Raw genomic sequence first — 24,420 nt, 5'->3', positions numbered from 1 at the left:
TTCCAACCCAGTTGGTTCTATGATTAAGCAGTCTTTTTTTCCCTGTCCCAGGTTGCCCAGGGAGGCTGTGGCTGCCCCAACCCTGGCAGTGTTCACAGCCAGGTTGGATGAGCCTTGAGCAACCTGCTCTGGTGGGAGGTGTCCCTGCCCAGGGCAGGGCTTGGGGCTGGGTGATCTCCAAGCTTCATCCTGGGTGATCTCCAAGCTCCATCCCAACGTCTAAAATTCTGTGATTCTATGAAGGTTTTTACATCCCTCTCGAACATCTTCCTGGTTTGTGTGAGCTGCTGTGAGGTGTGTCCATAGGAGCTCCACCCCAGGGGAAGGGTGGGAGGGGGCAAAGGTGACAATTACAGCTGGTCCTGCCTTCTAACTTGGCTGTGCAATTAAACTTCAAAGGATGTTTGTCTCTGTGTGCTGGTACAAAATAGGTGTCACTAGAGCAGTTGGGGAGGTCATTGCTATCCTTTTGTGCTGTGAACAATTAACCCAGCTGAGTTCTGTTGTGGTTCTGACATAAGAAATTAAAGAAGAGTGTTAGAGTGTTTTTATCTCCCTGCAGTTAAATTTTATTTTACACCTGGATGCAGATAATAATGGCAACACTCTCTTTTGTTAGGGTTTGAAGATGTCTAAAAAGAAGCCGAAGAAATTACCAGGAAAGGAAGAATGTTTGGATGGCCGAGATGACAAAGTAGGGACAGAAATGTTATCACTGTTGTTATTTTAATTCAAACACGAATTGTTTTGCAGTCTTGTGGTAGAAGGATGAATCAGACTCAAAGATGGGGCCACAAAGAGCAGCAGGAGGGTTGAGTTGGTTAGATAACTACCTTATGTTTTTATCCACAGGTTATGAGTTGTGTGGGAAATAAGAGGCTTTTTGATTTTTGTCTATCTTCCTGCTTGAGGAAAGTTGAACTTAACAGCAGTGGTTTTGGTACCATTTTTTTCTCAGATTGTTCTGTATCTTGGATCATGAATCCTAATTTTCTCATTAACCACAAATTGTCTTTTGCAGCAATTTGGCAAACGACTCTCAAGTCTTTCCTTTTAACCACGGAGACATAAATCAGTGGCCAGAACTCTCAGCATGCTCTGGTCCATACTTGTGTCTGGTGATGAAGCTTTCACTGAGTCCCTTGCACAGTGCAGGTGCTGCAGATCATCTCTCTGGTCACACCTGGGTGTAGCTTCCCATTCCTTTTCATAGTTTGTGACCACTGCTGGGAAGTTATTTCCTGCCAGCAGCATAATACATGGCAAAGAAATCAGTAGTTTAATAAATCCACACTTAAATTTGCTAGATTCCCCCCCCCCTTGGATTTTGCAAGGAATATTTGGAGTAAGAGAGATTTTAACTGTCTTGTCTTGGAAGTGTTGACAAATGAGTGTGATTTCATGGCCTTACAGACTTGGTTGTTCGTGTTAGAAACTTGTTGCTCATACAGAAAATGTAGGGTTTTTTCCTCCTTATTATTACTCAGTTTGTCTTTTACCATTAACTTATCCTAAGGTGTTTTATTGTTTTTATTTGACTTCTGTAATACAAGAGGTAAACACTTGGCTTAAAACCCAATTAGCTTATTGCCATTGCTAATGGCTGTGGCAGTTTGAGAATAGGTTTAACTGTTCCATGACTTCCACCTGTTTGGGACAGCAGGAAATAGTATGTTGTGCAGACGTTGACCAGCACAAACATCAGGGAGAAGCTAAATTATTTACAAGTGTTCTCCAGTGTGATCACAGGCCCCAAACTGACAGTGCTAGGAGAAAAATAGCAGTGAGGTGATTTGCTTAAGGTGACCAAATTTAAGTGAGAATTGAGGAATTATCAAGAGACTTTAGAGACAAGGAGGAGCTAGGTTGAAAAGAAATACTGAAAGTATCATGAAAAGCTGTGGCCTTTGTAATTGTCTGTCACTCTGGTTTTCCTGTTGCACTGCTGCCATTGATCTTGCAACTCCAGAGCCAACCACAGGCAGAAGTTCTCAAATTTGCTTTAGTTTAGGACTGCACTGTTTCTGCAAGTCTTTGGTTTGTGCATGAAGTGCTTTCAGGCATGGCACTAAACCAGCTAAGGCCTCTCCAGGTAGGCAGAGTCTCTGTAGCAGTGACCCAATGGCCTCACAGAGCCAGCACAGCCCTGGTATTGAAGGAGTGAATTATTTGCAGGAGGATATACTGTCTGGAGCTTCCTTATCTGAAGTAATCCATGTTACCATTCTCTGTGATAACTTCCTACACTCTGCTGTGGTTTGGGGAAAACTGAATTGTATGACCCCAAAGGATAAAAAACTAACTGCCTTGTGGGGCAGAGTTCATACCAGCAGAGTCTGTCCTCTTGCTGCTCTCCCTTCTCTGCCAGAGCTGCAGTCACAAACTGCTGCTGTTCTGAGCTGGGCAGAACTGCATTCCTATTGTTCCACAACGTGGCTGCAAGTGTGGTTACAGCCATTAGTGACAAAACTGCTTTGTAGACCAGGACTGCCCAAGTTTTTGTTTTGGGACTGTCTGTGCCCCTAACCAGGCCTATGTGACCACAGTTTCACACTGTTCCACAGTGGTGGTGCATCCCATGCCCCATCCCTGGCCCTGTTCTGCAATCTTGGAGGCTCCTGGTAAGCCTTGATGGAACCAGCTGAGTGGAGAAGTGTCCCATTACCACCCCAGTTGTGCTCTGAGACCCTCCCTGATCCTACCAGGATCAGTAAAGGTGGGAAAAACCAGGAGCCAAGGTGGGAAGCAAAGGCTGAGCCATTATCCCTTGTAGCCTTGGTAAACCATTGACCTGGATCACAGCCTGAGCAGAGCAGCACCACTGTGGGTTGTATCCCGAGTGGAACAATCCCATTGTTTCCCACTGTGGGAAAGAGCCCAGGAGTTAACAACCTGGGTTATGGCCAGGAGGGAAACTCAGTGATGGCCAAAGTTAATGACCTTGTGACCCTACCTACAGCCATCCTGAGCGAGGCCCTTGGAGCTCTCCTGGGCCACACTGGCTGCACATGATTAAGTGCTGCTAAACCCTTTTGGCCACTTAATCTGTGCATCCACATCCTTTGCACCCTTCTCAGTGTTTCCTTAAGCCACCAAACCATTCAGTTCCATCACTGTCTTATGAAGGGGAGTTTTTACTGCTTTTTCCTCTACAAGCCCTTGATTTATTTTTTTTTTCTTTCAGCATTCTGAAGACACAAGATCTTACAAGCACACTATGAAAGGAGAGACTGAACTTCAGAGGTAAATTCTCACTCTGTCATGAAATGGAACTACTTAAAAATATAACAACCAAAGTTCTTTAATGCTGAATTGTTTAGTTGCTGCTGTTAAAACTTACCTCTGTGATAAGAAGAAGCTCAGCTTTTTAGGGTGTCTCTCCCACTACTAGATAGTGAATGCAGAAAAAGCTTTTTCTCCATTTTTTTTTCTTAAGCTAAATAACTGCACAGTGGAGAAATGCAAATACTCCAAATGCATCCAGCTGTTTTAAAGCACATTGCTGCAAGGTCAGGTTTGAGCATACCAAACCAGTGCTCTTGAATACTTAGCTGTAACTTCCTGCAGCACATACAGATGGTATTTTTTGTTCTTCCTCACATTAACTGAGCTAAATCCCATTACTTTTTGTCATCGTGTCTCTGTAGAGCCAAACGAGAGAAACATGAGCAGGAGAAGAAGCGACACCGAAGTTCTGGTGTTTCTCATGATGCTGGTAGAAGATCCCAAGAAAAATCTCCAAAGAGAAGCAAAACCCCAGACAAGTCTTCAGGCCAAACTGAAAAGCAAAAGAAAATAGTTATCCAGTTTAAAGCCAAAGAAATTAAACATGGGAAAACCACTCGCACTCTCGATGCAGTGACTGCCAGCAAGGAAAAGAGTGGCTTTGATGGGACAGAAGGGAAAAGACTCTGGTACAGCTTTGAACTGCAGAGGGACAAGGCACTGAGGAAAAAGAGGGAGAAAGCTGAACTCTGCAAACTGAAGTTGAAAGCAGAACAGACTATGATAGAGAAGTTTAAGTCACCTGTGTGTGACATCCCCCATAAAAAGTCAGAGGGCTCGAAACAGCGGAGGGAGGATGTCAGGATTGCCAAGCAGCCCCCTGACACCTCTGCAGGGACTGTGTGTGGGGACAGGGCTGACACTGAGGACTCAGGTACATTATCCAGCGTTTGGGAAGAGGAGGATGAGGAGGAATATAAGGAGTTTTCTCGGAAAAAGCGACACGTGAGCAAACACAGGTCGTGCTCATCACCACCCTCGCCCCCCACACCACCACGGGACTCGAGGAGGAGGAAGAAACATGGCACTGCTGCTTCCAAAGCTCCTGGTCACTCAAGGACCAAGGAGAGGGACTTGGAAGACACAGCATTACGTTTTAAGCAGGTAATGATATCAGGCAGGTAGATATTTTGGAGTAGTTTCTGCCTGGCAGAGAGTTGTAAGGAGACTGACAGAATTCAGTCAGGTTTCGTAGCTAACTGGGTGGAGTTCTCTGATCCCAATGTAAACCATGTTGACATGTTCCTCTGCTCTGCTAAATAGTTAAACAGACCAGAAGAGTAAAGGTCTTGGGTGTTAGTGTGTGCACAGACTCTTTCACAGCTTCCCTTTGCTGCTGGGGGTGTGGAATACTTCAATTCAGGTATAAACCAACAGATTAATTTTTCCTGAGCTGACATGGTTGTGTTGTTTTTTGTAAATGAATAAATGGAACCAGAGAAAACTTTTGCTGCCAAAGAGGTGCTTGTTGCTGGCAGAGTGATCCAGGAGACCTTGATATGAATCCAGGGCTAAACTGATGTATTTCCTGCAGAACTTCACGTTTGGCTTTGATGGGTTCATTTCTGAGTTTCTCTCAGCCTCTCTTAGGAGATGCCCAAGTCCTTTCATCTTCTTAGTGATCTTTTGCTCATCACTCTATTATCACATCTGTTCTACTGGGAAGCTCAGAGCAAGAATAACATAGTCACAAGTCCCCAAGAAATTGGGAAAAATAAGCTTAGGGTGTAACCCACTATTATTTGTTTAAAAGAAAACCATCCTGCTAAGCCCTTTGGAAGTGATACTGTAGGTGCTTTGTCATGGATGTGGAAAATGGGCTCTGTGTTCCCTATTCAGTTTACCTGGGAATATCCACTGTTCTCTGAAAGGCTGATATGTGTTCTGTTCCTACTTGTTTCTAGAATTTTGAGGTGCCATGCACATCTGACTCCTACCAGGAAGGTGAGGTCAGAAAGGCTGTGCCTGTCCAGAAGGTGAGTGATGGACTTGTTTAACACTACAGAGTTATGTTCCAAAGCTCCTGGTGTGGGGATCACTTGTTCCTCAGCCTTCCTTGATATTTTCTGGTGTTCATAGGTTGTTTGCAATTCTTCCTACAGAACCTTGAAGACTTTCCACCTCTTCAAGACAGTCAGAACTCAGAAACAGACCAAGAGGTTGGTAATGCTTTAATTTAACAGTTGTAAGTTGCACTAAAACCCAAGGGCACTGAGGTTCTGTAACTGAACAACTCCATGACCTTTCCTAGAATTTGGCATTTTTGGCTCATGATCTGCACTTCAAAAATGTGGAGCATTTGTTTCAGAAACTAAGCAAACTTGTTGAAGTGCTGCTAATCAGGAATTGGTGAGATAAAGGTTGTCCTTCTGTCACTGTTCTCCCAGGCAGCCAGCAGCAGGACAAGAGGGCACAGACTCAAGCTCTGCCAGGGGAGGGTTAGGTTGGCTATTAGGAAGAGATTTTTTAGGGAGAGAGTGCTCAGGCATTGGAATGTGCTGCCCAGGGAGGTGGTGGATTCCCCATCCCTGGAGGTTTTCAAGCTGAGACTGGATGTGGCACTTAGTGCCATGGGCTAGTGACCACGGGAGGGTTGGACTTGGTGATCTTGGAGCTCTTTTCCAACCTGGTTGATTCTGTGATTCACAGTTGCTCACATGCTCCAGGTATCTCCTTTTCCATCCTCTAACTTTAAGTTGGAAGAGATGCTTTTTTTTTTTTTGGAAGTGCTTGTCAGGAAACTTGCAGTTTATGCAGCAAAAAATGGAACAAAGTTTTTTGGGTACTATGTAGAAAGGTCATCAATCTTTCTGAGTTTGGATGTCTTTAATGGAGGATGTGATTTCTCAGGGCTTTACATTTCCTGCACTGCCTCAAAATTTTTCAGACCTAGTTTTGAGCCAATTTTAACAGCACTAGTGCAAAAGTGTGTTTCTGGGGAGCAATCCCTAGGTGATTCCTTCAGTGGCTGCACATGTGCACATTTTCCCACTACAGATGCAGATAGTTGAGGACTTGCACGTGGCTCGTGTGGAGAAGAGGATGGCACTGTCTGTAGTACAGACTTGTGGAGAACTCACCAGTATGGAAATTGATCTCCCAGAACAGAATTTAAATACTTCTGCTGGTATGTCATGATCTGATGCTCTTTGCTATCTGCTTACAACTGCTGGTTGCAGTTGGCTAATGGGCTGAGTAGGGATTACACAACTGATTATTTCACTGCTGTTTTGTTTGCCCTTTTTTCTCTTTCCCCAGAGGCTTTTACTTCTGGTCTGAACATACTAGTGGTGATTGACACAAACATAATGATTAGTCACCTGGAGTTTGTTAGATCCCTGAAATCTGAGGATATTCCAGGTATGTGAATACATGCTGTTCAATAATATGCTGTAAGAAAAAACAGATGTTAGAACTTCAGTCTCCCTGAGGAAATCCAAGCCTGGGCTCCTTATAAAAAGGCAGCATGAAGCAGGAGAACCTGGTTCAAGGAACCCAAACAAGCTCCTCTTAGGGAGAGTTCAGCTATGGAAGTAGAATCCACTGTGCTTATACCGATGTACCTGCAGAAACTCATGGTAGATATTCCTAGGAATGTGCATAAAATCTTAGAGGTAACTGAGCCTTACTGTGTCTGAAGACACTTATGAATGGAGATGGTTTGCAGCAGGCCATGTCAAAATGAGTATAAAAGTGAGCAGGAGCAGTTCTCCCATGGGAATGGAGTGAGAAGGGAGTCAGCAGCATTAGGACCATGTGTGTCAGTTCTTGGTAGGCTTATTTGGACTCTCTCAGAATGCTCTGGGTGCTTTGTTGCTTTTAGCTAATGAATACACTTATTCCAACCACCTGGAATGACTTTGGTCAGGGCCTGGGTAATTCTCAGGAGTGTGTCAGGCTGTGTTTCTATTCCCAGGTCAGGAATGGTGTTGCCTTGTGTACAGTGGGATACCTTTTAGAATACTGCAGCTCCCAGTTTCTGATCCTCTCCAGACCCATCATGTTTACCAGGCTGCTGATTCCTGACCTGTTTCTTACAAAGCTGATGCTTATTAATGTATTTTGTCAGAAATTCCATTCTCAGTGTGAATGAGAAAGAAAACTGAAGTATTTGTGGTGGGTGGACAACATTAAACTTCTGTTTTGCCATGTATCTCCTATAAATAGTTTTAAAGTTCTGGCCATACTTGCATACAAATAAACCCCTGGTCCAGTGTCCACCCTTCCTGCCCCTGGCTGAGGAATGCTGTTGGCAGTTAGCACAGCCATTGCTCTTGTTTTGGTGCCTGTTTTGGCTCAGTGCCTGGTTCATCAGGTGTGTGCAGCCTGTTTGCACCCCTTGCTGTGACACCTCACAGTGAGTGTGTGGCAAGATGATAATAGCTGCAGATGTGTTTTCTGGTACTGCCACACATTGTTGTCAGATTACTCTGTTGATTCAAATTGTTTCTTCCTTTTGTTTGCCTGAAGTTGTCATTTTCCCATGTAAGCAGTGTAGTGCCAGGTTGAGGTTAGATTCAAAAGAGGGAACTTGGCCTGTATCACTTCTTTTTTAAATGCTCTTGAGCATGAAAACTGCACAAAAAGACGAGTGGCAGAAAAGATTAGTGTGAACTTGCATCAATATGGTGTTTGGATTCAAAGTTCTCTGTAGCAGTTTGTGTGGCTCTTGAAAATACCTTTGTTCACTGGTTGTGGTTTGTTTTTCTCCTTTCAGGTGTTGACAGACTTGCCTTAATAATTCCCTGGGTTGTCCTGCAGGAGTTGGACAACCTGAAGAAGGGGAAGATGCTGCAGCACGTTCGGGACAAAGCTATCCCTGCAGTGCAGTTCATCTATAAGTGTCTCAAAAGCCAAGATTCAAAGCTGTGGGGACAGTCCATGCAGTTGGCTTCTCAAAAAATGTGTAATACATGTGCAGTCCATTTGCTGTGGGTAGTTAATCCTTGCAGTTCACCAGTGGGAGCCTTAGCACTGCACTTTGAGCTCTATGCAGTCTGCAGTTTGTTAGCCACAACGAGCTGATAGCTCAGCAGCCTTCAGAGTGTACCCACAGCTCTAGTGTGCAAATACCTTTGCTCACTGCTGGTTTGTCAGTTCTTCTTCTCTGTTGCCTTACACTTCTCTGTCCCTGTTTGGGGAATATTTAATTTACAATCAGTGCCATGAGTGCACTGGCAGCAGGACAAGAGGGCACAGACTCAAGCTCTGCCAGGGGAGAGTTAGGTTGGCTATTAGGAAGAGATTTTTTAGGGAGAGAGTGCTCAGGCATTGGAATGTGCTGCCCAGGGAGGTGGTGGATTCCCCATCCCTGGAGGTTTTCAAGCTGAGACTGGATGTGGCACTTAGTGCCATGGGCTAGTGACCACGGGAGGGTTGGACTGGATGATCTTGGAGGTCTTTTCCAACCCTGTTGATTGTGTGATTAGTTGTGTTGAGTCACTTGTGAACACTCAGCACTGTCACTGTGTTTGCAGATGGGCTGAGCGACGAGAACAATGACGATCGTGTTCTGCAGTGCTGTCTGCAGTACCAGAACCTCTTCCCTCAGGCTGTTGTCATACTCTGCACGTGAGTTCCTCTCTGAGTTTAGCTCTCATGCCAGACACACTGTTTGCAAGTCAGCTGCTCTGCAGTAAGCTCTTTGAAGAGCAGTCACCCCCTTGAAAACTAGAGCAGAAGGATGTAGTAAACCACAGAGATGGTAGATGGAATTGCCTTTGTGTGCTTGAGACCTGAAGTAGGATTAAGTTTAGTTAATATTCAATTTTAAGACTTGCTAAAGCATAGCTTTCTCAGATTTTATTCCAGTTCACATTTGAAAATGTTACTTGTCACAAAATAGGAAAAAAAAGGTATATTAATGATGAAGATCCAGTTAGATACTTTTCTGGCACCAGTTGTGTTGTTTCAGTTGACATGTGGATTTTGGGTTGCTGCTGAAAATTCTCTTTCAATCACAGTGTTGTAGGCCCATTGGTGAATTTAGGATTTCTCTGAGTAAAAAGCAAGTGTTGACTTCAGAGCTGCTGTTCATCCAGAAATCCCTTTATCAGTGGGAATCTTTGAGAAAGTACTGGGATCCAGCTTTGCATCTTTATAGTAGTTCTGCTGAGGAGAACATCAGTGTGGCACCTGGGATAAGTCTTTGGCCAATAGAACAGTAAAAAAAGAGTCTCAAAAATGAGAATTAATCATAGCAATCAGCTGAGATATTACTGTCCCAGAATTCTTGCCTTGTTTGCCTTTGAGGATCAGAGCAACTGAGCATCAGTTAGAATTTGTAGTTGTTGCTTTCTTAAAGCAAACCTGGAGCCTAAAACATTTTCCAGTGTCTCTAATTTATTTTTTTCAGAATAGTTAGTTTTCTGGTTGAATTTTTTGAACTGCTTCTAATGAAAGTTTGTGTCTGCTGAAGCTCCCAAACTTTCCAAAGACAACTCTGTCAGTGTGTAGCCTTGATGACTTTTATGTCCAACAAGTTTGTCAGTGCGTTGTTTTGATTACTCTTATGCCCACAATGAATTCTCTTTCCTTAGGGATGATAAAAATCTGTGTAATAAAGCCATTGTGAGCGAGGTCAAGGCATTCTGCAAAGCTGATCTGGTCACTGCTCTCCAGAATGTGAATGCCAACAGGCACCAGAGCTGTGGGGAGCTGCAGCAGCCAAAGCTTGGTGAGTTTGTTTGAACATCTCTGCCATGTCCAGAGTCATTTGAAAGGTGTCCTGAACCTTTTTTAGGCTTGGAAAAGGTTTTCCATTTTTCCAAAGCTGCAGTTACAGCATTAAAAAGTGATGATCTTACATTGCTGATAGATTCTATCCAGTCAGGAAGGTTTGAGTTCTTTAAGTTAAGAAGAGATGTGGAGTAAGATCACGAGTGAGTGATGCTCTGGGGAAATTTATCTGCTTGGTTAGTAGCTCCTAATTAAAAACACCCACAGTACAGGTGGGATAACTAGAGATACTTGGAGCCTAATTAGGTGTAGCCCATCTGCCTTGTAAGGTCAATACAAAGTGTAGTCTGTCTTTGTTTATGGGGACAAGTTACCTGTGTAGTGTCAGCATAAATTAGGTATAAACCTGTGGCAATAAATGCCTTTTGTATCATTGGTTTGACAGGTACAGAGTGTGAGAAGGCACAAGGAGGTGATGCTGGGTTTGCAGCACGATTCCCAAATGTGCTTCCAGACCTTGAGAAGAGCTTGGGAGAAGCTTTGTCTTGTATTTTGGAGACTGAAATGAAACTTGCATTTGGAAACCTGTGGATGGAGGTGGTTTCTTGTGTCATCTTCCTTGATATTGCAGTGTGAGGAGGTGTAAATGTCCTTTATGTTAGTGGTATCAGTACTGTGCTAAGCCAAACACAAGGCACAGGGTTCAGTGACAGAATAGCTCAGTGCTCATCTGTACCAGTTCATTTTAGTTTCAAGGTCATTCTATTTGACCAGTAGTGACTGGGCAGTGTTTTAGCAGAGTTTCTATACTGCAATGCTACTACTGTGTGAGCAATTCTCTTTATTAGTTGCATTGAAATTCTCTTCCAGCTTTTCTAGTCTGGTTAAATCACTGTGTTGTAAATACATCCTCCAGGAAATCACTCCATCCTGTTAATACTGAGCCACTTCTTCCCACCAGAACAGATGTTTTTTACACACCATATGGATAAAATTATTCACACCTAAATCATTTGCAGTGCAGGTACAGAATCACAAAAGTGTCAACAAGAACCTGCAAACACTTTCACAAGCATTTCTAATAGAAAATACTCATGTACAAGGTACTTCCAGGTTGTCCTGGCTTTAGTTTAGAGCCCATTTTGTAGCTAGTTAGGAGTTAAAATTTATTGCAGACAAACATCTGTGGCTTTAAAAAGCCCCAGAAAATCATGGGATGGTTGTTGTTCCACAAGGCACAGCTTTGCTTAGCTGTTAAGCTTTTAGGCACTGCTGATTAGCTTAGTTGATGTCTGTTAACATATTTTTCAGCTCTGGTTCCACTTGGTACTAACAAATGTCAATTTTATTGCAGTACACATATCTTACTTCTTGTATATATAGTCACAGCTAAGACAAGTGTATTTACTTTGCATTTTTAACTCTGCTAGAAAGTCAAAGTCATCCCTCCCGTTGTTCTGGCTTTTGTGCACAAGTAACACATTAGGTCCCTTTGAGATGACTCAAGAGTGTTTGGATTCTTTATTCTTTTGACGAAAGGGGAACCAAAAATCCTGACAATGACTGCACATTGCTTCTCTGTGAGCATCACTGTTTAACCCATGGTACTGCTGAGCCAAAGCTTGTCACAGAATCATAGAATCAACCAGATTGGAAAAGACCTCAAGATAGCCAAGTCCAACCCTCCCGTGGTCACTAGCCCATGGCACTAAGTGCCACATCCAGTCTCAGCTTGAAAACCTCCAGGGATGGGGAATCCACCACCTCCCTGGGCAGCACATTCCAATGCCTGAGCACTCTCTCTCCCTAAAAAATCTCTGCCTAATAGCCAACCTAACCCTCCCCTGGCAGAGCTTGAGTCTGTGCCCTCTTGTCCTGCTGCTGTTGCCTGGGAGCAGAGACCAACCCCCACCTGACTCCAACGTCCTTTCAGGGAATTGCAGAGGGTGATGAGGTCTCCCCTGAGCCTCCTCTTCTCCAGGCTGAACACCCCCAGCTCCCTCAGCCTCTCCTCATGGCACTTGTGCTCAGTCCCTTCCCCAGCCTCGTTGCTCTGCTCTGGACCTGCCCCAGCCCCTCAATGTCCCTCTTGTTTGATAGATAAACTTGTTATACGAGAATATAACCTTATTTCTGAGGAGTCACTGAAATTCAACAAGCAAACTCATGATGTTATTCCAGACTAGAGCGGTTGTGGAATGTGTAGGAATACACCTACATGACAATCAGCCACTGTGTTTATAACCTGTTCCCTTTCAGATCCTGTACCTGAAGCCACCGTGGACGTTGGCAAACCTGCTGAAGTGCTACCAGAAACACTGGGTGGCTGTTTTTGGTTACGTGGTGCCAAGGAGTTTGCTTTCAGCTGTTGAGTGTCTCTCTGAACACCTCTGTACAGGTAAGCAGCTCCAAGAACATTAGCTGGAGACTTGCAAAAAGCCTCCCTGCTCTGGTTTTAGTTATAAAGCTATGACCACGTGTGATAATGGTCACCAAAGCCTCTGAACTCTTTTGAGTAAGCAGATAATCTTTCTCCCTCCTTTGCCACCATGTTGTGTGTGACCTAATGATCTGCATTGCCAACTAAATTTTGGAGGAATAACGTGGTGGATCAGGGCAGGGAGGTTTGTTTTCAAAAGAAGCCAAAAAAAACCCCCAGCCCACAAACCATTCACTTGTTTAAAGAGGTTGGTTAGAATTTGATTTTGACAGATGTACCTGTTGCACTCCCCAGGGCAGTGGTCACAGCCCCAGCCTCTGAGCTCAGGGAGTGTTTGGCCAGTGCTCTCAGGCACGTGGTGGGATTTGGGGGTTGTCCTGTGCAGGACCAGGGGTTGGACTGATCATCCTTGTGGGCCCTTTCCAACTCAGGATAGTCTATGGTTCTGCCTCTTTTGGGATATTGCTGTTGTGCTGGATTATTTTAGCTCTGCCAGTTGATCCTCTTGCAAGATCCCAGGATCATTTTGGCAGACTTGGTTAAGAAGTGAGCAGTCTTAGCCTCACACATGTTTCTCTTGGTCCTGTTTGCTCTAAAGCTTCTGAACCATTTTCTAAGGCCTTTTATGTGCTTCAGTTAATGCAGGTACTTGAGTGTTGCGTTCGCCTGCTGAGACTGATAACTCCTAACATTTATTTCTTTTTCCCTCTCATATTAATGTCTAAATATCAGATAAACCATTTGACTCCTCAACAGTGCATATCTTGCTCCAGGAATCCAAAAACTTGCTCCATGCTTTCAGCTCAAGGTCAGACTATAACGGTGTCCTGCCCCAGGCCTATGCCCAAGTGACTAAGCTGTGCCAGACACTCACAGAGGTAAGAGGAGCTTTACTCTGAGTTCACCTAACATCAGCTTCAAGTTGTTCCATGTTCATATTACAAACCTGCAGTAGATTGCTTAATTACTCCCATAATTTCCACTAATTGTGGCAGGGAATCAAAGAATTTAAGGGATGGAATGAACCTTACAGTACAGAATAGCTGAAAGGAGTTCTTGGTGGTTTTGGAAAAAGCCAAAAGGGAAAGGAAGAAGGACAGGGAGAGCAATGACCTGTGCTTAGCTCCTGTGTGGTTGGAATCAGCCTCTTAATGCTGCTCTGAGAATCAGGTTCTGCCTGCAAACTTGTTAGGAATAAATTGTTCCCTGTGAGGTGCTGAGGCTCTGGCACAGGGTGCCCAGAGCAGCTGTGGCTGCTCCATCCCTGGGAGTGTTCCAGGCCAGGCTGGATGGGCTTGGAGCAGCCTGGGCTGGGGGGAGGTGTCCCTGCCCAGGGCAGGATCTTTAAGGTCCCTTCCAACCCAAACCATTGGGAGACACTTTGGATGCAGAGGAGTTAATCATGATGACTACAAGGGTTCAGCCTTGCTTTTTTTGAGCATTGCTTTGAAAAACCAAACCTGTAGAAGTGTGTAGAAGTTCTGGTTTTCTGAAGTTAGGAAGCAAATACATTGATTATTTGTTTGCTGAACTGTTTTATAAGGTGAGGGCAGACAGTGAGCAGGATTTATCAGAAGACATCATGGTTCTTTCAGAAAATGCCACGTGTGAAAAAATGGAAGCCACAACACCCAATCTGCAAAGCTCTGAAGCGAAACAGTTACATCCAAGCTTTCCTGTGGCTCAGGAAAACAGGCACCAGGAAATCTGGGCAGTCCTCGAAGGTGTTTGGAACACAATGAACCTGTACAGGTATGGTGTGCTGGGGGAGCTCAGAGCTGCCACATAACTTCTCATCATTTTCAAGTTAGGGTGCATTAGAAACTGCTTTTCTCCTTATGTTCTGGAGAAAATCTGTTGCTAATTAGGCTGAACACCCCCAGCTCCCTCAGCCTCTCCTCATGCCACTTGTGCTCAGTCCCTTCCCCAGCCTCGTTGCTCTGCTCTGGACCTGCTCCAGCCCCTCAATGTCCCTCCTGAGCTGAGGGCCCAGAACTGAGCACAGGATTCAAGGTGTGGCCTCAGCAGCACCGAGTGCAGGGGCAGAATCACCTCCTGGTCCTGCTGTGCTATTTCTGCACTGCCATTGATTCCATGACTGGTTTAGCTAACATGTGTTCAGTAGAGATTTATATTTAACTTTGGGTTTTGTAGCCAAAATGCAACACACACAGCAGACACTGTATTTCTCTGAATTTGGAGGGTTTTTAACTGCTTTTCAATGTCTCTTTTTGTTTCTTTTTAACATCAGCATTGAAATTTTCCAGAAGTTGGACCCCAATGCAGTAACTATGGCTGCCAAGTCTTCATTTGAGGAGGCTTTTTTGGGCCTGCAGAAGCTGTTGGCAGCTGTGAAGGACATCCGTGAAGGCATCAGCAGGTAAACATTCCAGCTGGGCAGAAAAGGGACTAACAGTCACCTCAAGTCAGAGAAGTCCCTGAAATACTTGGATACCAACCCACTGTTCTGTGTGCTTAGTTACATGAGTTTCAGCAAAGATCTTGATGTCAAGGCTGCACAGAACCATATCTTGGTAGCAAAAGAACAAAAAACTGTTGCAGGCACTGTTTTGCAGTTTGGAGCTGAGCCACTCCCCTCTGCTTGGGGTGTGACTGGAGCTGGGACATAGTTAATGCATTAGCTCTGTGGCAGGAACTTGGAATAGCTCAGGACATTTGTTTTTCAAACGTAAGGCTCACTGGAACTGGGGAAAATTTCCAGTAGCATAGTAACATTTCATATCATAGGATGTTAAGGGGTTGGGATGGAGCTCAGAGCTCACCCAGCCCCAAGCCCTGCCCTGGGCAGGGACACCTCCCAGCAGAGCAGGTTGCTCAAGGCTCATCCAACCTGGCTGTGAACACTGCCAGGGTTGGGGCAGCCACAGCTCCCTGGGCACCCTGGGACAGGGTCTCACCACCAGAACAGGGAAAACTTCTGCCTAACATCTAACTTGAATTTCCCCTCTTTCAATTTATCCCCATTGCGCCTTGTCCTGTCCCTGCATCTCCTAACACAGATCCCTCTGCAGCTTCCCTGGAGTCCCTTCAGCTCCTGCAAGGTGCTCTGAGGTCACCACATATAGTGAAGGACATCGGGGTTTGGGACTTTGCTGTTCCCTAGAGTGATCCTCATGAGTCAGAACCTATGTCACAGCAGTAACAGTGGCAATCACTTGGCCTCTTTAGGAAGGATAATATTCCCTCTGTCTTCCTCCTCCCCTCCTTACAGAATGCAGAATAGTAAAATGGAAGCTTCAGAAGGAAGAAGGAATCTCTTGTGTAGTCTTAAGTTAGTCCTTTTTTTATAGCAGTGAAGTATAAATGCACTCAAAGATTTGCTGATTTCTTCCAGAGATAAATGGTCTAATTATCAATGAAGGAAGCAGAAAAATGGGGGTAGAAATGTGAGCTCAAGCAGCTCAGTGATAACTGCTTCGTTTTCATTGCTGATCTTTTAGATCTTTTCATTCCAGCCCTGAAGTTTTTGCAAGAACTCCTGTGGTATTGGTTTATAGATGAGATTTTCTGGGAATGTGGTGCTTCAGGGTGGTGATTTCCATGTCACACAGGTGTTTCATTAAAAACGTTGTGTTTCTTTTAGTGAGAGCTTCTTACCTCCTGTATTTCCTCATATGGGAGAGCTCAGTAAACACAGAACCCCTGGAATACAGAGGATGAATCTTGGAAGGGATAATTTCCCTGGACACTCCGTGGGAATTGCTGCTCTGCTCTGCAGGTTTGCAGTAGGTGGCACCACGGAACCAAGAACTGCACCAAACTCTGCTGCTTCAGCATCAGGGTGGGGAGCTCCGGTGGTTTGAGCAGGTTTTCCAGCCAGTCAGAAGCAGATTTATGATTCGTTGTAGGTTGGATGTATTTACAATGTCAAAGCTTTCATGGAATCAGAGAAACACAGAAGGGTTAGGGTTAGAAGGGACTTTAAACCTGCTCTAATGAGAGCTGCAAGAAATAAGTCTCCAGCCTGTGTCAAATGCAGCACTCAGCAGGGAGCAGGGCAGAGGTGGTGCCTTGTTGCCTTTCAACCAGTCTATAAAGCAGAAAGGTTTAACCAAGAGTGTGGTAAAATCCACTTGAGCTTGCAAAGGCAGAGAACCCTTGTGTGGGCACATGGCAGAGTCTGATAGCTGAAGCACCTCCACAGCAGAAGAAAGCACAAACTTGGCTTTGTTGTAGGGGAAGGTGCCCTGAAGTTCCCCACAGGTTGCTGTGGAACAGAGCTCTGGCAGCCTTGGTGGTTGTAATACTATTGAGTCCCTCAGTGCAGGGGAATGAGGAGCTGTTCGTAAGAATTTGTGGAGGAAATCAACAGTGCAGACTTTGCTCTCAGCACCATCCCAGTGCTCCATGTGGAGCAATGGCTCTTCCCTGGAAACAACAACCCTCTTTTACTCCAAGCTGCTGGAAAAGCTTTGAGACCATTGTCAGACTTCTCATTCATGGTACAAACCCAGGAGCAATTGCCACAAATGCCATAAAATACCTGACTGGCTTGAACATTGTTACTTGTATGATTCTTTACACGTTTCACTTGGTTCTTCCCAAAGAACCAGAGGCACAGAGGATTGTCCACCCTCCTGAGGCCTGGTCGCTCCGTTTGCTGGTGTACCCTCCCTGGCTGGTTCCCCTGGCAGCTCTGCTGTGGCAGGGGTGGTGTTTATCCCACTCCCTTCCATGGGTCTTTGCAGGACAAACACAGGGATGGAGATATTTTCCCCCAACACGTCGTTTCGCTGCCTGAGAGGTTACTGGTGATCCCTTGGGTGCTTTGTACAGTTCTGCAGTCAGGGTATGGCAGCAAGCAGGCAGGATTTCCCCTGTGTGCCTGGAGCAGGAGGCAGAGTGGTTCCCTGGGCAGGAAGGAGCCTTTCCCAGGCTCCAGTGCCTGTGGGTGATGGATACGACTTCCAATGCCGATGGATTGTCCCAGGCAGGCCCAGGGCCCACCCTGCCTGGACACAGGCCCTGGGAATCTTTGCTGCCAGGCACTTCCAGCAGCCAAGATTCCCAGGGTTTCCAGGCAGAGCTGCCAAAGGGTCTGTGCCAGGGTTTGACACTGCCAGGGCTGGGAGCTTTCTCCCTGGGGAGCTGCTGCTGCTGCAGCTTGGCAGCTCCAAGTGCTGGAGCTTAAGGAAAACATTTTGGGTGCTCCTTAGGAAGGGGAAGAGAATGTATGGCTAAGTCTTGTGACAGTGATGATTTCTCTGCAGAATCCTGATGGACACGAGCACTGGACTAACTGGGTACGAGGCCTGTCCTGTGTCGTGGTGTCCCAACCTGCTGCACACACTTGTGTCTTTGAGGGTTAGCTTATTCTGGTGGTTTGCTGGTTTTTCAGTTCCTAATTAACTCATGTATAAAGGGGAGGGAGGGGAGAATTTGGGCCCTTTCCCATGGGAAAGTAAATAGAACTTCTCAAAAAGATACTTTAAAAATTTTTTTTTCTCCAAATCCAGTCATTATCTCCACCTTTATTTACTGCTTAAACCTGAACAGGCAGAATTTTATCAGGATTCTACGTGAAGTGTTTTAATGTTGATTCCAATTTTGCAGCCTCTAGGAAAGTTCTGCTTGTCCTGGTGAATGCAAATGAAGTTACACTGAGGTGGAACCGAATTGTGTCTGCTTAAATAGACAAGGCTCATTAATTTTGGGGGGAATGACTTAGGGGATCAGTTTTGGAGCCTTGTGGAAAAGGGTGGACACACAGGTTCTTCAGGCCACCTCTCCTCAGCTGCCTCATCCCATTGTCACCTGCCAGGACTGGGGGAATTGGTTGTTACTGGAAGCAGCAAAGCTGGGAAGTGGACTGGGGAGTTGGAGCTGCACATGGGAATGTGGAGGGAAGGAGTTAAACTGGAGCTGCTGCTGTGGCTCCCCAGGAACACAACAGGCTGTGCTGATGGGCCACAAAAGGCTTTTAATTGTTGCTGGGTTGCTTCCCTCCTGATGGAGAAATCACTCACAAAAACATGGCTCTTGGGTTTGTAACTAGGAAAAGCCTCCAGAGAAAGTCCTCACAGAGGGAATAAGCTCTGTGATTATTTCAGAGGAGCAGAAAGGAAAATTCTTCAAAGTTCATCATTTCCTTTTTGTTTAAAGAAAATCAGGGTGGTTTTTTTTTTCCCTTGAAGCAATTCTAACTATTTTTTAACTCTTCCATAGAATCCTTTTCTACTTGCTTTAAAACAAAAATCCCCAACTTTTCTCTTTCAGAATTTTGCCCCCAACCAGCAGCTTCCAAGACATTTGGCCCCTCTATAACTTCCTCAGAAGACATGAGGTATGATGTGTTTAGTGCTCTGTCAGATCCACTGCTCTTGGGCTTTACTTCAGGTACCTCTGAGGTTATCATGCTGTTTCCACTAGGAATTTGGATTCTTTGCCCTGATTTGTATTAGGTGTTGGATGTAAAGGTGTATTTTTTTGATTGGCACCCACCAAATTTACTGGGATTTGTACCAGTACTGGAGTTGTGTGTGTGGCTCACTGGTGAGAGCCTGGAAATGAAGGTTTGCAGTGGGATATTTCTCCACTTGGTACATTCCATATTTCAGGCTTACAGGAAAATATATTTGGGATTTGGGCCTGGACTTACAGAATGACTTCCCTTGATGCAGAGCTGTTGGGTAAATTGAGAGGCAGAATTCCTGCAGAGTGGTTAGACATGGAGCTCTGTCACTCCCAGGAGACACAATCCTGCCTGTTAGTTTGTAGTACTTGGTTTTTATAGCCCACAATGTCTTTTGTATGTGTTGTCTCATCTTCAGAGCCTCCCAGGTAATGCATTCACCAGGTCTGGTACAGACACAGATTTACAGCTGCACCATTCTAACGTGCTGCTTGGAGAATTGCTCTGTTAATTCCTCCTCCTTTGTTGCAGATCCATAACAGTCTGAAGTTCAGTGCTGAGGAGCTTTATGAGTGTGTTTCCCAGGAGCTCTGTCGGTAAGTGGCTGTGGCCACACACATGGGGTTTGAGGCAGCACCTTAGCATGGCACTAACCAAAGTGCCACCAGGGAAATGGTTTGGGCCCTCCTTCCTCTGCCAGGGGTTTCTGGCTCATGAAAGCTTTTGTCCTGACTTTGTGTCACTGGGGGCTGAATTCAGGCTCTGGGAGGTTTTTTAAAGGTCATCGTGGGGTTTTCATGGATCTGAAGTGGCTAGGAAAGACAGGGAAACATTTCTTTGCTGTTGTGTGGGTATGAGTTAGCTGGAAGTTGCCAGGATTGGCAGTGTGGGTCCAGCAGCTCTGTGAGGGGTTTGCAGGTTACTTCCACCTGAGCAGGTGAATTGCTCTGGAAGGCTTTGCTGGGCCTGGGTGGATTCTGATCTCCTTGATCCTCCTGACACTGGATGTGCAAGTGGCTGGGTAAGGAAGGAAAGTCCTGCAGAGAGAGAGAGAGAGATCCTGTAGAATCACAGAATCATTAAGGTTGGAAAAACCCTCTGAGATTGTCAAGTCCAACCATCAACCCAACACCACCTCTGTGTTCACCACTAACTGGATCTTCAAGTGTCACATCCACAGATCTTTTAAACACTCCCAGGGATGGTGACTCCACCACTGCCCTGGGCAGCTGTGCCAAGGCCTGACCACCCTGTCAGTGCAGAAATTTTCCCTAACATCCAGTCTAAACTTCCCCTGGTGCAGTGTGAGGCCATTTCCTCTGGTCCTGCCCCTTGTTCCCTGGGAGCAGAGCCTGACCCCACCGGGCTACAACCTCCTTTCAGACAGCTGCAGAGAGCAAAAAGGTCAGAGAATCGTAGAATCAAACGGGTTGGAAAAGACCTCCAAGATCAAGTCCAGCCTTGCTGTGGTTACCAGACCATGGCACTAAGTGCCACATCCAGTCTCAGCTTGAAAACCTCCAGGGATGGGGAATCCACCACCTCCCTGGGCAGCACATTCCAATGCCTGAGCACTCTCTCCCTAAAAAATCTCTTCCTAATCTCCAACCTAACCCTCCCCTGGCAGAGCTTGAGTCTGTGCCCTCTTGTCCTGCTGCTGTTGCCTGGGAGCAGAGACCAACCCCCACCTGACTCCAACCTCCTGTCAGGGAGTTGCAGAGGGTGATGAGGTCTCCCCTGAGCCTCCTCTTCTCCAGGCTTTCCATGTGTCAGTAGAGAGGAGTTTGAACAGTTGAAGTCTCACAAGATGATGGTCAGCACTTGTGTAGGGACACCTCCTCACTAGATCAGGTTGCTCAAGACTCATCCAGCCTGGCCTTGAACACCTCCAAGGCTGGAGCTCTGCCTGTTGCAGAGTTGTGTGTTGGCTGTTTTAGGGAAGGAGCTCGTGTGAAGTCCTTGGGTTCGGCAGCTTTAGAGCAAAAGTCACTGCTGCTTGTTGAGTTTCATGGCAATTTCCTTTCTGAAAATTCTGCTCTGAAAGGCATATTTGGAAGGATTCCCGTCCGTGAGATGGGCCCACTGTGTCCAGTAACCTGTGTTCTCTTCCCCAGGGAGAGGCTGGAGGGGGGGGGCTGCCAGCTGGCGCAGCTGGAGCTGACCCTGGAGCGCTGCCGCGCGTCCGCGCAGGGCGAGGCCGAGAGCAGGGGGTGGCTGTGACCCCGGGCTGAGCTGGGTCCCCTGCCCTCACCTCCCACCTCAGCTCTGACCCTCGGGGCACCACAGGCTGGAGGAGCCAACATCTGCCTTCTCTTCACGGGGCTGGTTTGTGTTTGCGTTGAAGGAAAAAAAAGCTTGTTCCACATGGATGTTAAAGGTCAGAATTTCTGTTGAGAATCACCTGCTGATGGAACTTTCTGTCCCAAGTGAGTTCCCTGGCTGGGTATGGATGGGTGTCACCAGGAAACCCGTGGCTGGTTTGGGGGGCAGCAGGTGTGCTGGGCTGTTTGTGTCAGGAGCTGAGTGTTAATGGGAAAACCCAGAGGTGTTTTGTGGGGAGTTTGGAAGTGACAAGGGGGAAAGAAGAATCTGCTGTGTCCTGTGGAGGGCAGAAAGCAGCTGAGTGCAGTGCTGGGCAGGAAGGACACAGTGTTGTGTGTCCTGTGTGGCAAACTGTAAGGCAGAGAGGCTGGAGAACAGAGCAAGGAACAGTGATGCCCTAAAAATAGAGACAAACCAACTCCACCCTCCTACAGGAGTGTTTGTCCCAGAGCCCTTTGCAGAGGAAAGGGATGTTTTTCCTTTGTTAAATGCCTAACCTTTCTACAGTGGCAACCTGCTCCTTAGGGAGCTCCTCATTCATCTCCAGGTGACATCTCTCTCACTGCACTCTTGGTTCTTTCCACAACTGCTTTCAGTCAGTCCCTGAAACTTCCCCAAAGCTGTTTCAAACGCCTTTAACGCTACCTCTTCCGTGTATGTATTTGTACAGAGATGACATGACTGGCAGAGTTCTGAACTATTTTGATATTAACTTTTGGATGTATTTGTAAAATGTTGATTGTACAAATGTAATTTATTGTTACATTAAACAGCAGTTGATTCTGGCGTGGCTCAGGCACTGTGGATGTAACACAGCGCTGTCCCAGGACCTGGACTCACAGCCCAGGAGGATCAGGTAGAGATGGTGGTCACTGCTGGCACAGAAGTGGTGTGAAGGGCTGTCTACATGCAGGTTATCCCCCCACAGGGCTGGGCTGAGGGTGTTAGCTCACATGTGCTTCTGTTGGTCTGTATGTCCTTGGAGCTCCCTTGGCCCAAGGCTGTGGCTGCCCCAACCCTGGCAGTGTTCACAGCCAGGTTGGATGAGCCTTGAGCAACCTGCTCTGCTGGGAGGTGTCCCTGCCCAGGGCAGGGCTTGGGGCTGGATCATCTCTAAGCTCCATCCCAACCCCTAAAATTCTATGATTCTATGAGCTGAACCACTTGAGCACATGCTGTGTCTCCTCACATTACTCTGGGTAAGATGGGTAAGATAAGTGGAACACCACTACTTTGTTCCTCACTCTCCTGGCTGTCCCAGCCCTACAGCTTGGAATGCTCAGTGCCTTCCCTTGCCCAGAGCAGAGCTGGGGCAGCCTGTTCTGCCCTGCTGCACGTGAGCTGGCACTGGTGCCATCCCTGCTGTGCCTTCACCCCGTTACCTCGAGAGCCACGAGGGAAGGAGCAGATCAGGTTGCTCCCCCCAGGCCTGGGTGCCTCTTTGCCCTGTGGTGTGCTGTATTTCCTTCTGAGCTCCCTCTGGGGCAGCAGAGCAATCTGCAGGGAGCTCTGTGTAAGCTGAGCCCGTGAGCAGGTCCATGGCCCAGCAGCAGGTCCTGGCTGGATGCTCCAGCCCCGTGCCCTCCAGCAGTGACCTGACACTGCAGGCAGGAGGGATATGTGACACTGCTGCTTCTCCTCCAGGGGCTTCAGTTAACCCTCCCCACACCCCTCTGAAATAAACATCCCCAGTCTGTCTGTGAGGCTGAAAGGAAAGGACACACAGAGGTCAGGGCACGCCTGCCGTGCGAGGGTTTCCCAAAGGTACCTTTAATGTGTTTGCAGCAGCAGAAGCAGTCAGTTCTAGTTTTGGCACCCAGAGTTAGATGTGCAGCACTACACATTAGACACCAAATCATCCTAACCCAACGTTTGAGCCATAGGAATAGAGAAAGTGAACTAAAACAGTACTATGAGCACATAGGAGATCCAGTTGTCGGTGTTCTATCACACTTGCAGCTTGTAATATTAGAAAAATAAAGACAGTTACTACCCCAGATGAACAGATTTTCACTGCCAGCTGGCAAGAGTAAAAACCACGAGAAAGAACCCCCTCCCCAAGTTGTTGTACAAAGGTTAGCTCAGCCCTAGTAACAAAACTGCTGTTCCCCTCAGGGGCCAGTGTGGTTCTCCCAGCCTAGAAAGCCTCAGCTGTGCCACACAGATCCTGTGCAGCCCTAGGGAAGGTGGTGCAGACTAACTCACTAGTGCAGCAGAGGCAGAAGCTCAGAAGCTGAAGAACAGGGGTGAAGCTGCTGTCCCACTCGGTCTCTCTGAGCTCCAAGGTTGTCTCTTGGCTTCAGCAACCATTTATCTGCCACTTGCACATCAACAGACAAAATACTCTGCTGAGTATATAAAAACTGTTATAAAAAGGCAATCGTAAAAGATAAGGTATTAGCAGAGGCAATAATAAAAAAAATAGCCGTTGTCTCTATTTAAATAAGGCTTCTTGTTACAGATTGTTCCAGTTACTGAAGGAAACCAAGGCCTGATAAAAAAAAACCCAACACAACTATCCCCCACGTTTTACCCTTCCTGCCCTAAGAACACACCTACAGGAAGTAATTTACTGTGCAAAGTGACAAAACCAACCCTGGGGGAAGCTCCTGAAATGATATGCCCAGTCTAGTTTCTCTTGCATTCTCTTGAAAATCTTAAAACCAAACCCCCTAAAACAAAGTTCTAAAATACACAAAAAAAGAAAAAAACCCTTCAATATTCTCTCCAAAACAAGTATGTACAGCACATTAATATGCAATATGCAAAAGCTCTGCGTTGCTCTTGGCAACGTCTCTGCCCTCCCACCCCTATCCACAGCTGTCCTCCACTGCACACAAGTACATCACTAAGCCTGTTAGTTTGAAAAGGGATTTAATGCTCTCAGAAGGTGTAGATTTTGGTGTAGGGGCTCCACTCGTTGGACTCAGGGTTGTAGACCTCGACGGTGTTGAGGAAGTCGTTGCCGTCGAAGCCGCCCACGGCGTAGATGGTGTTGGCCACGGTGGTGATGCCGGCGTTGCTGCGCGGGGTGGTCATGCTGCCCATCATCCTCCACTCGTTCCTGGCAGGGTCGTACATCTCCATGCAGCTCACGGCGTGAGAGCCGTCGAAGCCTCCGCTGACAAACAGCTTCCCTGGAAAAGGAGACGGCGATTTCGCTGCTGAGCCAGGACTGAGCCAGGAGGGAGGGACCTCAGGGGTTCTGGCAGAGTCTGCAGCCACAGGAGGGACCTGCTCTGGGACTCCTCATCGTTAGGAGCTGACAGTAAGTCGTTTCAGAGTAAGGGCACAACCAAAGTTAAACTGATGCAGCTCTAGG

At 46.5% G+C, this 24,420-nt stretch overlaps 2 protein-coding genes across 2 annotated transcripts in view; one reads left to right on the top strand and one right to left on the bottom strand.

Annotated features, from left to right (window-relative positions):
• The first annotated feature begins 628 nt into the window (after window positions 1-628).
• On the top strand, window positions 629-20,996 carry SWT1 (SWT1 RNA endoribonuclease homolog (S. cerevisiae)). Its single transcript, XM_009069947.1, has 18 exons — window positions 629-694; window positions 3,185-3,243; window positions 3,648-4,389; window positions 5,190-5,261; window positions 5,388-5,444; window positions 6,283-6,412; window positions 6,544-6,645; window positions 8,003-8,191; window positions 8,763-8,856; window positions 9,825-9,961; window positions 10,409-10,560; window positions 12,223-12,361; window positions 13,136-13,281; window positions 13,947-14,155; window positions 14,655-14,783; window positions 18,641-18,707; window positions 19,308-19,372; window positions 20,891-20,996. The coding sequence occupies exons 1-18, from the start codon at window positions 629-631 to the stop codon at window positions 20,994-20,996; spliced, it is 2,661 nt and encodes an 886-aa protein (XP_009068195.1).
• Window positions 20,997-23,981: 2,985 nt separating this feature from the next.
• LOC103797726 (influenza virus NS1A-binding protein homolog) overlaps window positions 23,982-24,420 on the bottom strand; it is a gene marked incomplete at its 5' end in the record, with an annotated part of 1,931 nt that continues 1,492 nt past the window's right edge. The window contains one exon of the mRNA XM_009069948.1: window positions 23,982-24,235. Within this exon, the coding sequence (XP_009068196.1) occupies window positions 23,982-24,235 (254 nt within the window). The remainder of the gene's footprint in view (window positions 24,236-24,420) is intronic.

Source organism: Acanthisitta chloris, unplaced genomic scaffold, assembly GCF_000695815.1.
Source record: "Acanthisitta chloris isolate BGI_N310 unplaced genomic scaffold, ASM69581v1 scaffold172, whole genome shotgun sequence".
Classification (NCBI taxonomy): domain Eukaryota; kingdom Metazoa; phylum Chordata; class Aves; order Passeriformes; family Acanthisittidae; genus Acanthisitta; species Acanthisitta chloris.
Note: the sequence above shows the minus strand (reverse complement) of the source record. Positions and strands in the feature narration are given on the sequence as shown.